This window comes from Pagrus major, chromosome 8 (genome assembly GCF_040436345.1).
Source record: "Pagrus major chromosome 8, Pma_NU_1.0".
NCBI classification, from domain to species: Eukaryota; Metazoa; Chordata; class Actinopteri; order Spariformes; family Sparidae; genus Pagrus; species Pagrus major.
Window position 1 is genome coordinate 4,078,464 of NC_133222.1, and position 18,665 is coordinate 4,097,128.

General features: G+C 46.5%; 1 protein-coding gene across 2 annotated transcripts in view; it reads right to left on the reverse strand.

Annotated features, from left to right (window-relative positions):
* The window catches only part of dusp8a (dual specificity phosphatase 8a), a 47,304-nt gene that overhangs the window by 9,082 nt on the left and 19,557 nt on the right, over window positions 1-18,665 (reverse strand). Inside the window, exon 1 of one of the 2 annotated variants that reach the window (XM_073472590.1) lies at window positions 1,883-2,636. The exons of the other annotated variant lie outside the window; for it this stretch is intronic. Coding sequence (XP_073328691.1) covers window positions 1,883-2,000 — 118 coding nt within the window. The 5' untranslated portion in view covers window positions 2,001-2,636. Of the gene's footprint in view, window positions 1-1,882; window positions 2,637-18,665 lie in introns of those variants that run through there. 2 annotated transcript variants of the gene reach the window in all.

Consider the following 18,665-nt stretch of genomic DNA (forward strand, 5'->3'; position numbering starts at 1 on the left):
GACGCACACACACAAGGCAGGCGTGTACATACACACACATACACACAACACAACACAACACTCCAGGGCCTGGGGGCATTGATCTGCCTGAATGAGTCCCCCCGCACACCCTCCATCCCTCCCTCCATCGCTCTCTTCTGTGGTTCATATCGGGGGAGACATGACGCCATCCTCTGTGCCCCTCCAGCTGTCCCCTCCACTATGAGGGGGACATTAGCATCTCAATGTAACGCCCCCCCCCACCTCCACCATCCCTCACCCTCCCAACATGACATCATTGCACACATGTCCCACTCAGCTCCACAAAGGGGAGCGCTGCAGCCTGGTGAAGCCATGGGAGTGTGTGAGTTTTTTAAGAGTGGGCCACGTCTGTCAGAAATGTGTAGATTGACAGAGGATAGATGAGCTACACGGATGAGGTCATCGCTTTTTCACGAGGGGCGTCAGGTTGATGACGACCCGGAATGACTGTATGACTATCACGTCATCCTGCCTGTTGGTTAAACTGTTTATTGTTCTTCTATCTTAGCGGGCAGATAGCGGGAGTGTGTCACTTTGATCAAGTGCTGTTTCAGCAGCACCGTGTTAATGCAATACAGGACTATAAACCTTCCTGGTAATTTTTGCCTGAATTCACAAGTCTATTAACACAGAGGTGGGTGGAAGCGCCTCAAAATAACCTGTGACAGACGCAAAGTCTATTTTCACCTGCTGACGGCAAACATGGGATTGTTTTTTTGTTGTTGCTAGCTTTGTCTGAGCTAATGAGTTTGATACTTCAAGCATAAAAACCTGGCTTACATGAACTGTGTGTGCACGCGTGCATGCACACAAAGACACACACACCTGCAGTAACAGCGTGAAGTGTGGCAGGTGTGCAGGGCTGCTGTGCAAACTGCTTTGAACCGGCTTTTCTGATATGCACCGATCTGCATACAGCTTCTACATTTGCATACAAACTTTCACACTAATATTCTCGTACATTTATGACCCAGAGGATCCGACTCACACATTCCCTTTAATGTATATGCTGTGTGATATTCATGTATAAGTGTGTTGGTATATGAAAAAGGATTATTCCACAGCAGCACAGCTCTGCATTGCCTCATCGCTCTGTGTGAAAGGTGTTATGTTAGACACCTGCAGTGCACACTGCACACATATTGATAACATAATCTCCACAAGACACCATTCTGCAGGGAGAAAGAGAGAGAGAGTGAGCAGGAGTGAGAAAAAAAAGCCAAGAGCAGAGGAGAAGAAGGAGAAAGAGAAAGAGGCTTTGTGATAGTTTTACATCTCAATGACCACAGGCTGAGGGAGCATGAGCACTATGTCATAACGCGGGTCACGGCTCTCATTCTCTCCCCACGAGCCCTTCTTCTTTCCTCTCCTTCCTCTTCAGTGCTTCTCGTCTTCATAATGTCATCCTCTTAATCCTCCCTTTTCCTCCATTCTGTCTCTCTAAACACATTAACTGCACAAGCAAAAAGGTGGGAAAACAATAAAGCGCGTTCGGCGATGTATTCTTTCAGCAGTAAATCTCACTATTGATTCGCTGCACGTCCTTAAGATTCGATTCACATCTATCTTTCATTTGCAAGCGCGTCTGGACTGGAATACCTCAATACCTGAGAGCCCGCTGTGCCTTTGTACTCATCTGCAGTGCACAAACCATTATCATACGCTTTACCTTCACATACATCATCCAGCAACAGTCAAATCCAGAGCAACTTCTGTATTTATATCATGTTAAATCACACTCCACATTCTTTGCATCGAAAGGGATGTTCTCATACTCTTATAACTTGTACACAGACACTCACAGAAACACACACACAGACACACATCACTTCTCCTGCTCTGAATCCAGGTGAATACACACCTCGTAGCTCTCTCCCCTCCTTCATCCGGCGGACCCTGATCTTCAGCCTCATGTCTGTGTCCTGCAGGTCCGGCCAAAAACAGTCCTCCGCTGGGGCAATCACCACATCCAGAGGCATCCCCCAGAACACACTCTGCCTCACACACACACTCACACAAATGTTCTGGTGCTCCTTCCTTTAGGGATGGAGCGAGCCCTTCGCCACACAATAAAAAAAAGTCCAAACAAAACAAACAGAAGTTCTGTTCTCCTCTTGATTAAGGTGAGTGTGAAAATCCCAAGTACAAAAAAAAAACTCCTACTGGAGTTCAAGTCCACTCTGGCCAAGACAGCTGCTCCAGTGTCCAGGCGGTGACCCTCAGAGAACAGTACAACAAAAAACTAGTCCAAAATGTCTGCTGACACACTCCTCAAGTCCACCTATAGCCAAAAAATTCCATGCAATGACCACAAAAATTCCTAAAATGCTCCGGCGTCAGTATTTCAGTAAAATTCTGTGGTTTTTGTGAAGACCGGTCGCCCACACACAGACAGCGAGAGTGAAAAACAAAAGTGTCTGTAAAAAAAACACTGAACGTATAATAAGCCAGCTGTAATGTTCCTGCAGCTGCTTCACAGAGCGTCTGTGTGTCTCTCTGAGCGCTCGCTCTGTCTCTGTGAGTCCACAGCCAGAAGAGCAGCCCACTATTGTTGTGCTGCTTCGCTCTCCCCGTCTCTCATTCGCTCAGTCGCTGGATTACACTCCTCCCTCTCCCTCCCTCCTCCTGCTTGCTCTCTCTCTCTCTCTCTGCAAAGAGGATGACGGAGCTGCACTCTCTCCTCGAGCTCTGGGGGTGAATGAGCTCACTTGCCGTGAGCTCAGACTCTACCCTCCCTCCCTCCTTCCCTCCCTCCCTCCCTCCCTCCTCTGCTACCTCCCTTGCACCCTCCCTCTCTTGTGGAGCCAGCGCTCCGTCATAGCTAATGTCTAAGGCATGTAACCACATTCCTTACTCACCCAACAAATATGCGGCCACCTCAGGGGCCTAGCTGCGGAGCGGATCAGGGGAGGATGGAGTCGAAAGACACAGCTTTATATGTATACACGCGGCTAAAAACACTGGAGAGTCTGTGTTGGTGATTACAGGGAGGAGAAGGAAAATGTTTGGCTTATTAAAAAAGACGCTTGTGTTGATGTGTGTGACATTGTGGCTCCTTGATATGAAGGATGACGTTTGCATGCTCGCTGAGGGTTTGTGAAATTGAAATGAGGCTACAACTGACAATTATTTTCACGATTAATTGATTAGTCTAAAAAAGGCTCTGCAAAATTTTCCAGAGCCGAAAGGGGACGTCTTCACATAGCTTCTTTTGTCCAACAATCAGTCCAAAACCTAAAGACTCTTCATTTACTGTCGTCAAGGACAAAGAAAAGCAGCAAATCCTTTCATTTAAGAAGCTGAAACCAACAAATGTTTGACATTTTTGCTTGAGAAACGACTGAAACGATTAATCTACAACCAAAATTGTTGGTGATTTATTTTCCTACTATCAACTAATTGCAGCTTTGATACAGAGGATGATTTTCTGCACCTTTAACAGATCTGTGCATCAGTGAGCAGACGCTGAATACCTACATTAGGGCCGACTGCCTTAAATGTCTGCACAGTGCAGGGGGGGGGGATTAAGACTGTGTCAGTGTGTTGAAAGCTGATTTGTCTCTGAAGGTGCGGGAATGTGTGTGACTTCACCATGTTTCCTGCGCTGGTTCATGTCTAACGCGCCTCTGTTAGGACACTGTGTTCTTGTATAGAGGATGAAAAGGTAGACAGGAGAAGGAGAAGGAGAAGGAGAGCGAGGCTGTAGAGGAGGGAGGAGGAGGAGGAGGAGGAAGGAAAAAAAAAAAGAAACGAAAGCAGACAAAAGAGGAAGGGACGACTGGAGGTGATGAGAAGACCAAACTAGCTTGTGGTCGGCAGACATCACCCGTTTGACAGGCCACAGACTCTCGGTACTTTACTATGGAATGACAAACATGTAGGCCACAAGTCCAGCTATGGAAACACAGCAGCACAGGACTCAACAGAACCGCTGGAGGAGACTCAAAGTTAACTGAAGGCTCACTAAAACTCATGCAGCTACAGCTTTTTAAACTACATGTTAAAGTCCCAAAAACGATTTATCAATTTAACACGGCGGCTTCCATTTTGTGTCAACTTCTCGCTGCTAGGAAGTTGAACAGATTCTGTACAGCAGAAGCTCTCATGAGTCCGTCCAGTCAAACGTCCTGTCTGTTCAGTCTCAGGTTGGGACATCACGGTACACTGATTACATTCAAAACCAGGTCAGATGGGCTTCAAGTACATTAAGTCATCGCCACAGTGAGCCCAGCTCCAAAAAAGGGGGCAAATAAGCTTATACAAGCTGTCTAGTTAGGGGGCCAGCTGCATGCTGATGACTGACCTCATCTCATCACTACAGACCTCTGAATGATCACACGCGGTTGAGAACAGCCTTACGTCACCCTCCTGCTCAACTGCGGGTCACTGAGAGCGGGAGTGGGAGAGGAAATAGGTCACTTGGCGATGATGATGAGCTTTGTGAAAAATGCAGACACTGGTTTTGGGGAGGGACAGAGAACAAACACACTTTCAGAACACACACACACACACACACACACACCAAATCACTCTCGTCACACACATTTTGTTCCTCATCTGCAGCTGGTTGGAGGCAGGTGTGGCACTCCATAGTGGTCAACTGGGGTCACTGCACTTCAAACACACCGATCATCACCCCGGTTCGGATCCACACCTCAGTTTAGTTGTTCTGCGTGTGGCTCGAACACATAAAACCAACCACACACACACACTTCCTCTGACACCTGCACACCCACAGCGAGTGGAAGCGACAAAACAAAAGCCACCGCTGACGTTTTAAATGCTCAAACTCAAAGCAAACAGCGTGCCCTCGCTGCCTTTATCTCCCCTCTCCTCCTCCTCGAGTCCTCAGCAGGGTAACAAGGCTCAGAATAGTAGGTGTGTTAATTAGAGGATAACAGCCAAGACGCTAAAAATGACAGCCAGGCCTTTTTTATTGACTGCACATGTGCTACCCTCCCTGCTGCGACAGAAATAGGTAGGTCGGTCACTCCGGGTAGCCCCCACCTCCTCTTGACAACTCTTAGATTTAGAGCGTGCTTTTATGGTAGAGGGCTTGTTACCGGGACAACGCACAGTTTACGCACACATACACACACATGGTGACAGCCAAAACAAGACGGGGTGATGAGCGGAGATGAGTATGAGATAGCGGTGTAAGACTGAAAGAGAGAAGGCGCGTAAAGGCCAAAGGGGCCTCAGACACCAGAGCGACACGGCACAAGTTGTTTTGAATGCTGCAAACTGCGATGAAGAACGAACGTCGCTCATGTACGAGCAATTAAGACAGTAAACATATGAAACTGCCAATGCAAATATGTTACGTACTGAAGTAGGGTTGCAACTGTGTGAGATTTTCACTGTAGGATAAGAAAATATCATGCTTTCATTATCGTTACAAGAATGATTTTTTTGGTTTGTTGCACAAAATATTATGTCCTACACTGTTTGGCCGATATGGCAGAATGAAATACGTCAGATAAGCAGATTTACACAGTGTGACAGCAGTCAGTTTTTATACCGTGGTATGCTGTGAAACCTGTACACCACTGACACCCTACACTGAAGTATTGGCTCTTCAAACTGACAGGTGTGACCTAGAAGTCGATGCCATCTTTCTCTCTGATGCATCTTCTGCTTCGCTCCAAACACATTTACACTTGGACTGCAAGTCTTTATTTACTTGACATTATATATTTTGTACATTATGACCTTAATATTGGAGGCATTGAAGTTGCTCTCTTTGAGGGTTCACTGTCTTTATTTCCTGTTAAATACATATTTTTTATTCTTATTTTGACTTATTCTTTAGTTGTGGAAACTAAAATCTAGATTCATGCAAAAATCTAACATCTAACTTCGTGCTAGGGCTTCCAGACATGGACAAAAATATCATATTGTGGTTATTTTGACAGATATCACGATTCTGATATGATTCAGGATTAGTGGGAACGATCATTTTTGCATCACAATTATTTCATTTTCACTGACAAAACTATTAAAACTACAATGATGTGACATTTGATGGAATCTGTACCAAACAAACATGTTATCTGAAATCTGGAGAACAAGATTTGAAGTCCAGGACAGCTTCTGGATATTATATTTCGATTTTAATAATATTTTATTGAATTGTGCAGCCTTAGTTTGTACTAACATAATAATAATAATAATATAAATAAAATAGTTTTCATTTGATATACAGTATCTTGTCAGCGCCCGTACCCCCGTCCCTCTTCAGTGAGACAGGCAGCGACAGGAGCGTCATCGTACACCGCGGATCATCTGTCAGGATATCACGGGAAAGAGAGACGTCATTCTCCGGATCGGGCAGGTTAGGCTGAGGAAGACTTTGAGTTAATGTGTGTGTGAGTTCATCTTTGTGTGTCTGTGTGCGTGCACTCGTGTGTGTTTGTGTGAGCGAGTGTGTGTTGCAGTCGTGCGTGAAGAGGAGCAAGGTGAGAGGCTGCAGGAGTGAGGGACGGGGTGGACAGTTATTTGCTTCAATATGCGTAAACACAAGCATATGTGCCCGTGCACAAGTGTGTATGTGTATGTGTGTGTGTATCTGACAGTGCACGTATATTGGTGTGTGTCTGTGTGTGTGTGTGTGTATCTGACAGTGCATGTATATTGGTGTGTGTCTCTGTGTGTGTGTGTGTGTGTTGATAGCGCTGGTTGTCAGGGGATCAGTAACAAGGCTGCTCTTGCAGTGATGTAATGCCTACAGGAGAACACAGCTGCCATGCCTGGGGGGTGAAGTAGTCACCAGGGGAGGGAGAGGGGAGGATGGATGGAGGAGATGGAGCAATCGGGGGGTGGAGGAGGTGCTGGAGGAGAGGAGAGGAGAGGAGGAGGGGGCGATGAGGTAGCTGGGGGTGCTGGGGGTATTGGAGGGGGTGGGGGTTGAATCCATAGGGAGACGGAAGCTGAAAAGATGTGGTCATATCGCAGAGGGACATAATGTGTGTGTGTGTGTGTGTGTGTGTGTGTGTGAGGCTCTGTAGCAAACCTCAAGGAAATGTGTTTGTAGCACCAAGAATCAAAAAATGTATCTGGAAAATGTATTTATTCTTTATTTAGACATTTGTTGATCTAAATCGGAAAACTTTTATAACTTAAAACTATATTATTTTAATCAAACACAACATCATTTTGGCATATATTTTGATAAATAAACAAAAAAAAAGGTTAAAAACATTTATGGTCCACAAATCAGAAGAATCGACTCATCATAATTTGTTCTGAGACTGATAACGGAAGCTATTAACGTCAAACAAGAAAATCTGAGGAGGTGAAATCGAGGAAGAAACCAGAGGAGGATGGAAGGAGCTGCTTCTCAGATGTAAAGAGCAGACGGGAGGAGGGTGCGTGAGATTAAGAGAGCACTCACTGGGGCACTCGCTCGGTCGTGTGTGTGTGTGCTCACGCATGAGGTAGTTTCATCTCTGTCTGTGCAGCCTGGAGGGGAGGCCTGCTCGCATCAGTCATGCAGCAGACCCCCTGCCCTCCAAACAACTTAACCCCCTGGAGGAGCTCAGCACCGGAGGCTACTGCACCAGTAAATCTATCGCACTTGCAAAGATATTAGTTTACACACACACGTAAGCATGCACATATACGACACACACACACATAAGAGGAGAGAGGAGCTATCAAACGCACCGAGGGGGGCTTTCAGGACCAGACGGGCCCTCATAAACCAGATGAACGACTTAAAAATCCCAGTTGGAGATGTTCAGTCGTGTGTGTGTGGACAAAAAGGAGGAGACTGCGAAGCCTCAACATGAAATGTTACCGCAGGCGTGATCTTACAGTATGTGTGCATGCATAAAAGAGCCTGCGCATTCACTTTGTGTAAAAGTGTGAGTGTGTAAAGTGAATGTTAATTTTAGCCGCGAGTGAGACGACTCACAGCTGTTTTCTGAGGCGGTGCATAGATGAGTAATGCATGTGTGTGTGTGTGTGTGTGAGAGGGTGAGGATAAAGGCTAAATATGTACAGGAGCTGTGCACATCAGTCTCCAGGAATGAAAAGATGAAGCATGCATGCGTGTGTGTGTGTGTGTGCTCTCGTCTGATTTCCCCAGAGGTGAGTTTGTCTACACAGCTTCACTTGAGCATAACGGATTGTTATTTCATTCTAAATGCTAATGGCCCGGGCCGGGGATGCACGGGGTTTCCTCGCAGCACTTGAAGGCTGTAAACTTCTCTGCTCGTCTTCCTTCGTTGTGTGTCTCGCACGTCGGGCAGTCTGACACGCACACGTGCAATAACAGCGCTGCTCCCACTGAGGGGGAGCTGACAGCGGATCAGTTTGGTTTTAATGAGCTTGTACTGCCGCTACGCTCAGACTGACGGGCAGGTCTCAGATCAGCTCAGTGTTAATTAGCTCCTATCGGCGCAGCAGGCAGGCTGACAGACACTGTCCTGACACCGATGCTGGAAGCCACGCCATCTGGTCCTCTGTCGATTACACACACACACACACACACACACACTGCTCAGTGTCTACCAGCGTCTCCTCTACCTGTCTCACAATTAGCTCAGACTGTCTCAGACAGTACCGTGGTGTTTCTCCGTGGTCTCTGCGGTGTCTGTCTGTGCCTGTCGCTGAGTGGTGTGATGAGTCTCCCCCCAATATTCCTTTTACACAACAACTCCTATTATCTCATCGGCACACGCAGCGTGACTCATGGCACAGTGACAGGCGAGAAATGTGTTAAAACCGCGAGGCCCAGTTTTTCCTGCTGACCTCGAATGAATATCGGCGCCCTGAGGAAAGAAATATTTTGTAATCAGTCTTTTCCAAACAGAAATGGAAAATAAATACTTATGTTATGACATGACATGTTCCTGAACTCGTCTTTAAATACTCGGATAGTGATACCACATTTACAATAATGTGACACAGACACAGACATGAAGCAGAAGTGAGGCGTTACACCCTGGAGACTGTATTTGGGCGTACAGGACACAATGACAGCGGCTATCGCAAAACAACACCCGCGGTCAGGGTTGGCTTTCCTGCCACTCCAAACCCCCGGAGACGCTGTGTGTGTGTGTGTGCGCGCGTGAATGTGTCACATCCACAACGCCGCAGTGACATCACTCCAGCAGCTCCAGAGAAACAATAGAGAAGCAATGACGTGATGCCGTGAGAGGAACTGGGCAAGCTGTTTCTGAGTGCACCCAGCCAACGCCTGCATCAGAAAGAGCTGATGGTGGAGCCTCTAATGTTTTTTTTTTACTTAAAGCAAAAGACGCTGTTTAAAGTACAGAAAAAAACTCACGACACATATTTGTATACATACATGCTGAGCTCTCTAGGCGTGTCCCTCTTTCACCCCGGGGAGCCCTGATGTCACTTTATCAGAAACAGGAAATAGTTACACAACAGAGAGGGAAGTGGCCTCTCTGTAGGCTGCCTTCATCTATGCATGTGTGTGTGTGTGTGTTTGTGTTTGTGTGTGCGCAGAGCGGAGGGGGGGGGGGGGGGGTGGGAGGAGGTATCAGGAGGACAGGGAATGATCTCAAACTGCTGCATTCCTCAATCTGGAACTCCAAAATTAGCCTGTTGCGATGGAAAATCTAGCCGTCTTTATCAGGAAGCAGCGGCAGCCCCCGAAGGTTCAGCCTCCCGAAAGTTTGTGTGTGGTCAGCATGTATTTACGGTAATAAGACCTCTAGTTACAAGCCAGTGTGCATACCAGGCAAAGTGTTAAAACCACCGAGGATTTAAGCTCTCTGCTCTGCTAGTGCCAATGAGCCTGGAAAAAGAAAATCCCCCTTCTGTCTTTGGAAAAAATTATTAACAAACTGCGCATTTAAAATAGATTTTCTCATACTGTAACACAATTCTGAAGGCTGCCAAGAAACAGAACCTCATCCGCACGGAGGAGGTGCAGTCTAAATCTGATTAAGAAAAAAACATGGCAACCAATTTAGGTAAATAAGGAAGGAGCGCTGTGGAATGCCAGAGATAAAGAGCATCAAAGACGGCACGGTGATAAACAGGAATCCACCATTGTTTCCAGGGAATGACGCTACGACAGGAGCGCCGGTGGGCAGTCCGAGCATGAATGGAATCCGGTGGACGCGGGCCAGCTCCGGGTCGGGTAAACTAGCATAATTTTGAGCTACTCCTTTTCCCTCTTTCTTCTGCCTTTGGAAATTTCCACTCCACATGTGTGTCAGAGTCATCAGGAGAAATGCTGCTGCAGTGGTAAACTGATGGCGCAGCAACCAAAAACTACGGAGCACTTGGCCTAAATTCACGGCGAGGGTTGGAGTTATGAGGTGCTGACGGGGGCGTAGCGCCGAGAAACGGGTCTGGGTTAGCACGCTGCTCAACTTCAGCTCCTGTTGACCCGATGTGTTGACACTGCCTAGGTAACCGTTTAAACAAACTATTTTTATTCCATGCCGGATGAATGCATGACAGCAGGGGCGAGTGGGGATGTTTCAAAAGTCCTCTAGAGAGATTTCAAATGCAGCAGGAGCCACAAGGTATGCACTGTGAATGTACTGTATACACAAAGCAGCTTAAACAACTATGGGAGACGTATTTAGGGCACTGTGGTACAAACACTGTCACACAGGAGTTCTCCACAAGCTTCATTTGCTATAAAACAAGCAAAGTGCATCTTGTAAAAAAGAAACCAAAGGATCACCCAAAAATGAATGTATGATGGAAAGTTGAGGGAAGTTTCAGAGTCCACAAAACATTTCTGGAGCTTAACAGCAAAACAGCGTTGCAGCTGTGAAGATGGGGACGGAAAGAAAACATTAAATGTCTCCATACAGCTTGTCCAGCTTGTCCAAGTCTCCAGAAGAGAATAACATCTTTTCAAATCAGTTTGGGATCTTGGGGCTTCTGCGGGATTATTCCAGATAAGATGTATGCAGCCATGTTATGTTTTCTTTAGGTTGTTTTTAATCTGCTTCAGGTTTTTTAGCAGAACGCTGCAACACTGTTTTCCTGCGAAGCTCCAGAAATGTTTTGTGGAAACTACGAAACTTCACCTGACGTTCCATCAGCGTGGAGGTGAGGAGATAATGACCGAATCTGTCATTTTTTTGGGTGAAAACTTTCTTATATAACCGTCAGGCGATCTGCACTTTCCAGTTTTGATTGTATCCTAAAAGAAACTCAAGCATCTTAAGTATCAGCGTCACGTCTTCTCGATCACATCTTCAGTCATAGTAATTGAGCTATTTTATAAACTTTATTGTGAAATTCTACAGAAAAGGGAACTGCGACGTAACCAGGACGTACTGTTCTGTGCCAGTGAATGATGAATTTAGATCATTGTACACTGACCTGTTGAGTTTAAGGACATAATATTATTTTTCTGTCTGCATACAATACAGTGAGAGACTTTGCTCATCACAACATCTCAGTTTATCTGTTGCGCTCGTGTGTCTGAAGCTCTAATCCACAAAGAATTCATGCACATCTCTTCTGCATCTGGGAAAAAATGTCTGTCTTTCTTTGCACGCAAGAGTATATACATATGACTGTGTTTCACTTGTGTGTGTGTGTGTGTGTGTTTGTGTGTGTGTGGCCCCCTCCGAGCCAGCAAAAAAAAAGGACTCAGAGTGATGGAGGAAAAGGGGAAGAGGAGCAGGAGGCAAGCAGAGCAGCGAGATCACGTCATGGTGGAAACATTTGGCAACGGCTCACATAAACACACACACACACACACAGAAGCGCACACATAAACACGCACGCATTGCACCGTGCACGCAGACACACACGCGCTGGCCTGTTTTTGTTCTCCTGGTTTTGAGGGAAAGAAGGGGAAAATGACATCAAGCTCATCATGTGAGGCCAATGAGACGGACGAGGGAGGGGGTGAGAACACTGGCAGAAACAGAACATTGTTACATAAAACTCGCTACAGGCCTCCTCTGGGCCCTGTTACTACATGATGTGTGTGTGCGTTCGCTCATATGCAGGAGTTTGTGCGAGTTTGCACAATGCTTCATCAAAGGTGTGAGACCTAAAAACGGAGCTCGTTACGTACCTGCAGAGTGACTGTTTGCAGAAAAACAGCATTATGTCACCGGCGCAGCTCCGTGGGCTTCTCAAAGTCTGTAACACTTCTCACAGCGAGGAGGTGATGTCATAGATATTTTTGTAGGCCATTTTCTTTGACCTTTGTGCTCCCGTGGTGCTGGCTGGGGTGGGGCCAGTGTGTGTGTGTGTGTGTGTGTGTGTGTGTGTCCTTGTGAGTGTGTTTGTGTATCTACAGGCCAGGGTGAGAGCACCGAGGCCACTGGCGCCAGATGTGACGACCGCAGGAGTCTGGGCCTAAAAATAGCGCTCTGTTCTCAGCACCGTGAAACAGAAGAGAGGAGGGAGCGGAGAGGAGGAAGAGGAGGAGGAGGAGGGGAAGAAGTAGGGGGTTGGAAGGTAAAGGGGCTGAAGGAGTGATGGAAGGACGGATGGAGAGGAAGGCGAGGTCATTGAGAATAATGTGTCAGATCTCCCCGGGGAAGGTGAGCTCACCTCCTAATGGCACCACTGGCTCCTTCTCAATGAAATCATTGATCTGCTGGAGCTCCCAACGGCGTAATGGAGAGGGGTCAGATGCAGGGGGGAGGCAGACGAGGGGCACGGAGGTGCAGAGAGGGCAGGTTAGGAGGTTAAGAGAAGGGGGGATGACGGAAAGGAGGCTCGCAAGCGTAATTAACGTGCAACCTCTCTGACCTGCGCTGCAGCCAATCACAACACACCTGGAGGCACAGAGTGCTACGTAAATGTCGATTGATCATGTCGACCTGATCTCCATCGCACAGGTAGCACTTCCTGCTCCTGTCTACCCCCAAAAAGGACTTCAGGTGGCGCTGTTCGCAGCACCTCTGGGCCCCCGAGGGAATGCAGCAACAAAATGATGCTTTCTTCATCCCGCACACACACACACTTGCACTTCATCACTCTGCAGGTGTGCATGCACGTGTGTGTGTGTGTGTGTGTGTGTGTGTGTGTGTGTGTGTGTGTGTGTGTGTGTTTGTTCTGGCTCTCTCTCCTCAGGCTGGTTCTGAGGATGTGGACTTCCTGCTGGGCTCCATAAGGAGGAGAAGAAACCATAAAGCGAGACTTTCAGCTCTGAACGCGACACAGGTCAGCATGACGGCCTGTCTCGCTGAATGAGCTCTCCGACCACACACACTCTGACTGACACACACACATGAATGCACATAAATGCAGCCCACTCAACCCTTTGCACACACACACACACACACACACAAACACACACACACATTCAGGATGAAATGAGGAGTATTACCTCATCTCCTCAACGACTCTCCTCCTCCTTCTGTTTTGTCTTTCTCTTTTTCTCACACACACACACGCACTCTCAAGCATTGCCTCATGCGTGTGCACGCACTACTTCATATGCACATATTCATGCTGACATGCGCGCAGACACACAAAAACGCACACATGCACATGGACACAAACAGACCTCCTTATGTAGCTCATTGGAATTTCTCTGTGAACGGCTGCATTGTGAGATTCGGCCTCCCACGATTACCTCACTTCTTCTGCTTTTCTCTGATGCACACGCACACGCACACACAGATGCACACGCACACGCACACACACACACACACACACACACACACACACACACACACACACACACACACACACACACACACACACACACACAGGGGCCACCGCCCATTTGTATAACAGTAGAGGAGAATGACACATAACTGAGTTGACCTTTGTACCTCTGTCTGTGCAGTCACACCCTAACCTGATCTCATCAAAGCCCCGGGCTCCACAGGAGCTCCTGTGTGTGTTTTTAGTGTGTGTGTTTTTAGTGTGTGTGTGAGCGAGAGAAAGAAAATGAGAGAGAGAGAGGCACCTTTCATCTGCTAATACCTCTCATCAGTATGTCATCGCCATGTCTCGTCCTGTGTGCTTTTGCGTTGAGCTGGCAGACTGACAGCGTGGGAGTCGGCGTGCTAACCTGTAAAAACCAGAACTGTGTCCCAGTTATATACGACGTAATGCATCGTATATTAATCACCGTGTGCTGTTTCTCAGTTATACAACAAGTTATACGTCAATCGGACTTTGGAGACTTCAGTCAGACTTGAGAAAGGAAAAGCAAAAGATTAAAGACTTTATTTCCTGAGAGCACTTCGAAGTGGACTTCAACTAAATATATTTAATGTTTCAGTGTGACAGCACTGCACACTCAAAACCTGCTTGGACTCATTATGTCGTGAGGAATGTGACACAGCTCGAGTCTCACCGAGCCTGTTTAGCCGACACACGACAGGTGGAAGGAAGTCAGATCTGCAGACCTACCTGTCAGGATTACACCTTGTGGACATGTCACCTTGACTCATGCAGCTACGCCACACACAAAAAATACTTTTTACATTTGTCACTTAAGTGTACAGTGTATCATGCATCATTGTTTTGCTACTGAGAGCTGCTCAAAAAGACAAATTAATCGCCAACAATGATCAATTAATCATTTTAATCAGTTTTCAAGCAACATTTGCTGGTTCCAGCTTGTTAAATGTGAGCATTTGCTGCTTCTCTTTGTCATTAATGAAAGTAAGTAAAGAGTCTTTTGGGTTGTCGACAATAAAAGCAATTTGAAGACGTCACTTTGGGCTCTGACTCGATTAATCAGTCAGCAGAATAATGAATGATAGAGGTTAAGGCTGCCCTCAGATACCATGCACACGCTGCTCTCCAAGTCTCCACAGTGCGGAGAATATAAAACCCGTCTGGCACGTGCCGCCATCCCTCGTCTCCATCTCATTTCCTTGTGCGGCCCTTTTCTCTCCTTTGGCTCTGTCTCTTTGACCCGGTCGTGTGACGCTTTAGTAATCCAGCGGAAAAAACACTGGCAGATGGCGCTAGGGGAAGATTAGGAGCAGTCTTTGCACATCTGCAAACTCCACACACACACACACATATTACATGGATGACACACCTGCCAGCATCCCTCTCCCCACACCTTCATTTCCTCTGTCATGACCCGAATTTCCAGCGATCAGTTTTTCAGAGTGCTTCAACAAACAGCGTGTACTATGAATAAAATGCATTGTCATATTTATCACCACCTCCCATCCTCTTGAAACTCTTATCCAACTCATCTGCAGAACAGGAGTGCATGTTCTCTCTCTCTCTCTCTTTTCCCTGTTTTGATTATTACTCTCTTTCTACTCTGTCTCTGCAGCTTCTTCTGCTAAAACTAGAACATGAGGTTCGAAGGCCATCATCAAAACATTTCATCCTGGCGGGGCCCACATCAGAGCCGATGTGACGCATGACACAGCTACGCAGTTGGCATCGGCTAACATACCACCTAGCTACACACTAGCAGGCAGTGTTGTCTTTGGTTTTTGGCTGCGTGCTGCAGATTGGTGGGAAACACGCAAACTTTAGACCCACTGGGGAGGCAGCTGGCTCCGACCAAGAGATGTTTCTCCTTCCTCGACAAAAAAAACACACACAATCTCACACACACACACAATCTCTCTCTCTCTCTCTCTCTCTCACACACACACACACACAGAACTCTGAAAAAGGCAAGACACACATCAGCCCGAGCTCCAACTGGGTGAGATCATTTCTGTGGTAAAAATACGGCTTGTCCTCAGAGAGACATGTTTCTCACAAACACTTTCACACAGTCGGTGAAGTAATAACATACGTGTGCACACAAGCATGTGAATAACCCGCTGGAATACATGCATTGACATGCAGCAGCTCACATAAACATTTTCCTACTCCCACAGCATGTCGTGTGAATACATATTTCAAACAGAAATCAGTGTGAGATTCATCTGCTACACAGATTATTTATCTCATTCACAAAAACAATGGCTCTGCTGGGACACGCCGTGCTCCATGACATCATCCACACGTAGGAAGCAGCGTGCTTTTTTGAGCCTGAGTTATTGATTATTTGGTGAATGGACAGAAACCTGAGAGGAGCCAGCGATTGTTTTCAGATCAATATGTTCCCTCTACATGTGCTCAGGTTGTGTAACATGTCATTCACGCAGCTCATCTGCCAAATCCTGTCCTGCAATCAATTCTCACAGTTTACGGAAAGTTTACGTCATTAAATTTGATTTGAAATATGTAAAAAAAACATAAACCTACTTTAGATAAATGTGTCTCTGCAAGACTGTGCCATAATCTCTCCTTTGGCAAGCCTCTGCATAAGTTACAGTTAAGGCAGAAAATCCTCTTCCCCTCCGACAGCAAGCTCGGTAATTATTCTTTTATTCGCCCTGTCCATCCCATTTATGGATCCTTTTCTTCTCATCTCTGTATCTGAACCTCTCTCCTTCCCTCTTCTACTCACGTTACCCCTCACTTGATTTGCAGCAATGTTTCGGTGTGTGTTGAGCGTGCGCGTGTGTGGTCTGCGTACGTGAGGCTGAAAATAAGTCGTCAGTCAGATATGAAGTCATCGCAGGAATTATTAGCATCGTAAATCAGGAGGTTCAGTGGAGGGGCAGCCGGGGGGGAGAGGGGGTGGAAAAGAGGAAGGAAGGGGGGGAGAGAGGGAGGACGAAGAAGAAGAGGATCAAGGAAGAAGGGAAGAGAGGGAGGAGGATTACTGTTTGTAATTTTACTGCACCTTGAATCTTTATGAGGTGAGGGGGAGTAAAGCCAAGTGAAGCCAGGAATGAGGGGAAAGAAGGAGAAAAGGGAAGGAAGAAAAAACTATGGTGACATCTTCAGGTATTTAGAGGAAGGAAAGACTCCCGCCTCCCGGCAAGAGAGCAGAGAATTGTTACTGCAAACAGCATCGTCAGCTCGGACAGGCTTGTTGCGGGTTTTGTCCAATCAGATCGCAGCTGGTTTGTCTCTCAGAGCCAATCGAGGACTGGTCTTACTTCACCTACCGCCCAGTTAAAAGACAAAGAATCACCTGACGTTCAACATAAAAAACTAAACAACACAATCCTGAAATCAAAAACACATCACCAGCAATGAAAACAGTAATAAAAAAAAAATAACTTCCACATCTTCCTAATCTGACTTCTAACAAGCTCCTCTGTATTTAACAACCTGATGTGTAACAGAAGACGTTGATACAACACTGCACCTGTGTAATAAAAAGGAACTGGCTACAGTATTCACTTCTCACTTCACAATGATGGAAAACGGAAGAAAAACAAAACAATCCTGAAAATGCAACAAATATTTCAGGAGTAAGACGCTAAAAATGTGAACTCTGTATGCTCGAAGTGGCTGCTGTGTGAGGATGACACAAGATGGCAAAACGTGACCCCTGACCTCTTAGCCTGCTCTGTACCACCACCACAGGCCCTGTTGCAGATAAATATATATATATATATATATATAAATATATATGAAGACATGCACCGTTTAGGACCACAGGCTCATTTCTTTTGTTGATTGTAAAACAAAGACTGCACAAAGAACTAATACCCATGATTAAACCAGTCTTCCCTATACATTTTCTAATTAGCATCATGGCTCGTTAATTAAAATGATTTGAGAAGCTCTGTTCAAAAAGCCTTGAAAATTCCCTGGCAACCATTTTCCTCTTCTTCGTCTCTCACGCCATCTCTCTCATGAAAACTCTGCGACACACAAACAGATCCTGCAGCTCTCTCACACACACACACATGTAATCCTGCACGAATGCATGCATGCATGCATACGTGTACACGCAACACCTCCCCATCCCACCCACATACACGCATATAACCATCTAGCATGCACAGACACAGGCTGCTAGCTCCACTGACCCCAATAATACAACCACCCAAACAACAGCCGACGCCATTGGCTGAGTCCTTCTGGGGAATATATTCTCTGCCACTGTTGTCGTGGAAACAGCAGAAAAGCGGGGGACAGAAATGGAAGTGTGATTTTTTTTTTTTTCTTTCTTTCTCCTGAAGAAACGTGAAACTGAGGAGACTGATGAAGGCCGAAGAGGAGGGGAATCGCTGACGAGAGGTCTTTTTATTAAGAAGGGTGATCAAAAAAGCTGAGGAGGAAAATCCTGGCTTTCAGAGACAATCACTGTGAGTGTGTGTGTGTGTGTGTGTGTGTGATATTGAACATGGCCATGAGTGTGTGTGTGTCTGTGTGTGTGTGTGTGTGTGCGTGGGTGCAGTATATGCGGGTGCACCCTGCCTAAGCATGTGCTCAGTACATCCCAGTGACTGTGACTAATTGTGAGGCTCGGGTGCTTTGAGGCAATCCTCGGCATCTATGAATGACTCATGAAAAAGTGTTAATCTCCCAGCGGAGAGGGAAGAGAGAGAACCGAGAGGAGGAGAAGAATTTGAGGATGCGGAGAGGAGAGCACAGATTTTGCCCTGAACAGCATGTCTCTGCCGTCTCGTTTCCAATCCTGACGGAGGCAGATTACGCTCCCCCTTTCTGCGCTGACACATTTGGGACGCGTTCATAAGCTTCGGCTGGTGGATGGAGCGCTTAATGTCGTCCCTTTAAAAAAAAAAAATGCAGCCGCCGCAATAGAGATGTTATTAACTCAATGAGGCTATTAACAGTCTTGCTGGGGCTCAATTATAAGTCTTAGTGTGCTTAGTGGACACTATGACAGGATAATAACTGTGGTAAATAAGGCCACAGGATTGAAGTTAAGCTTC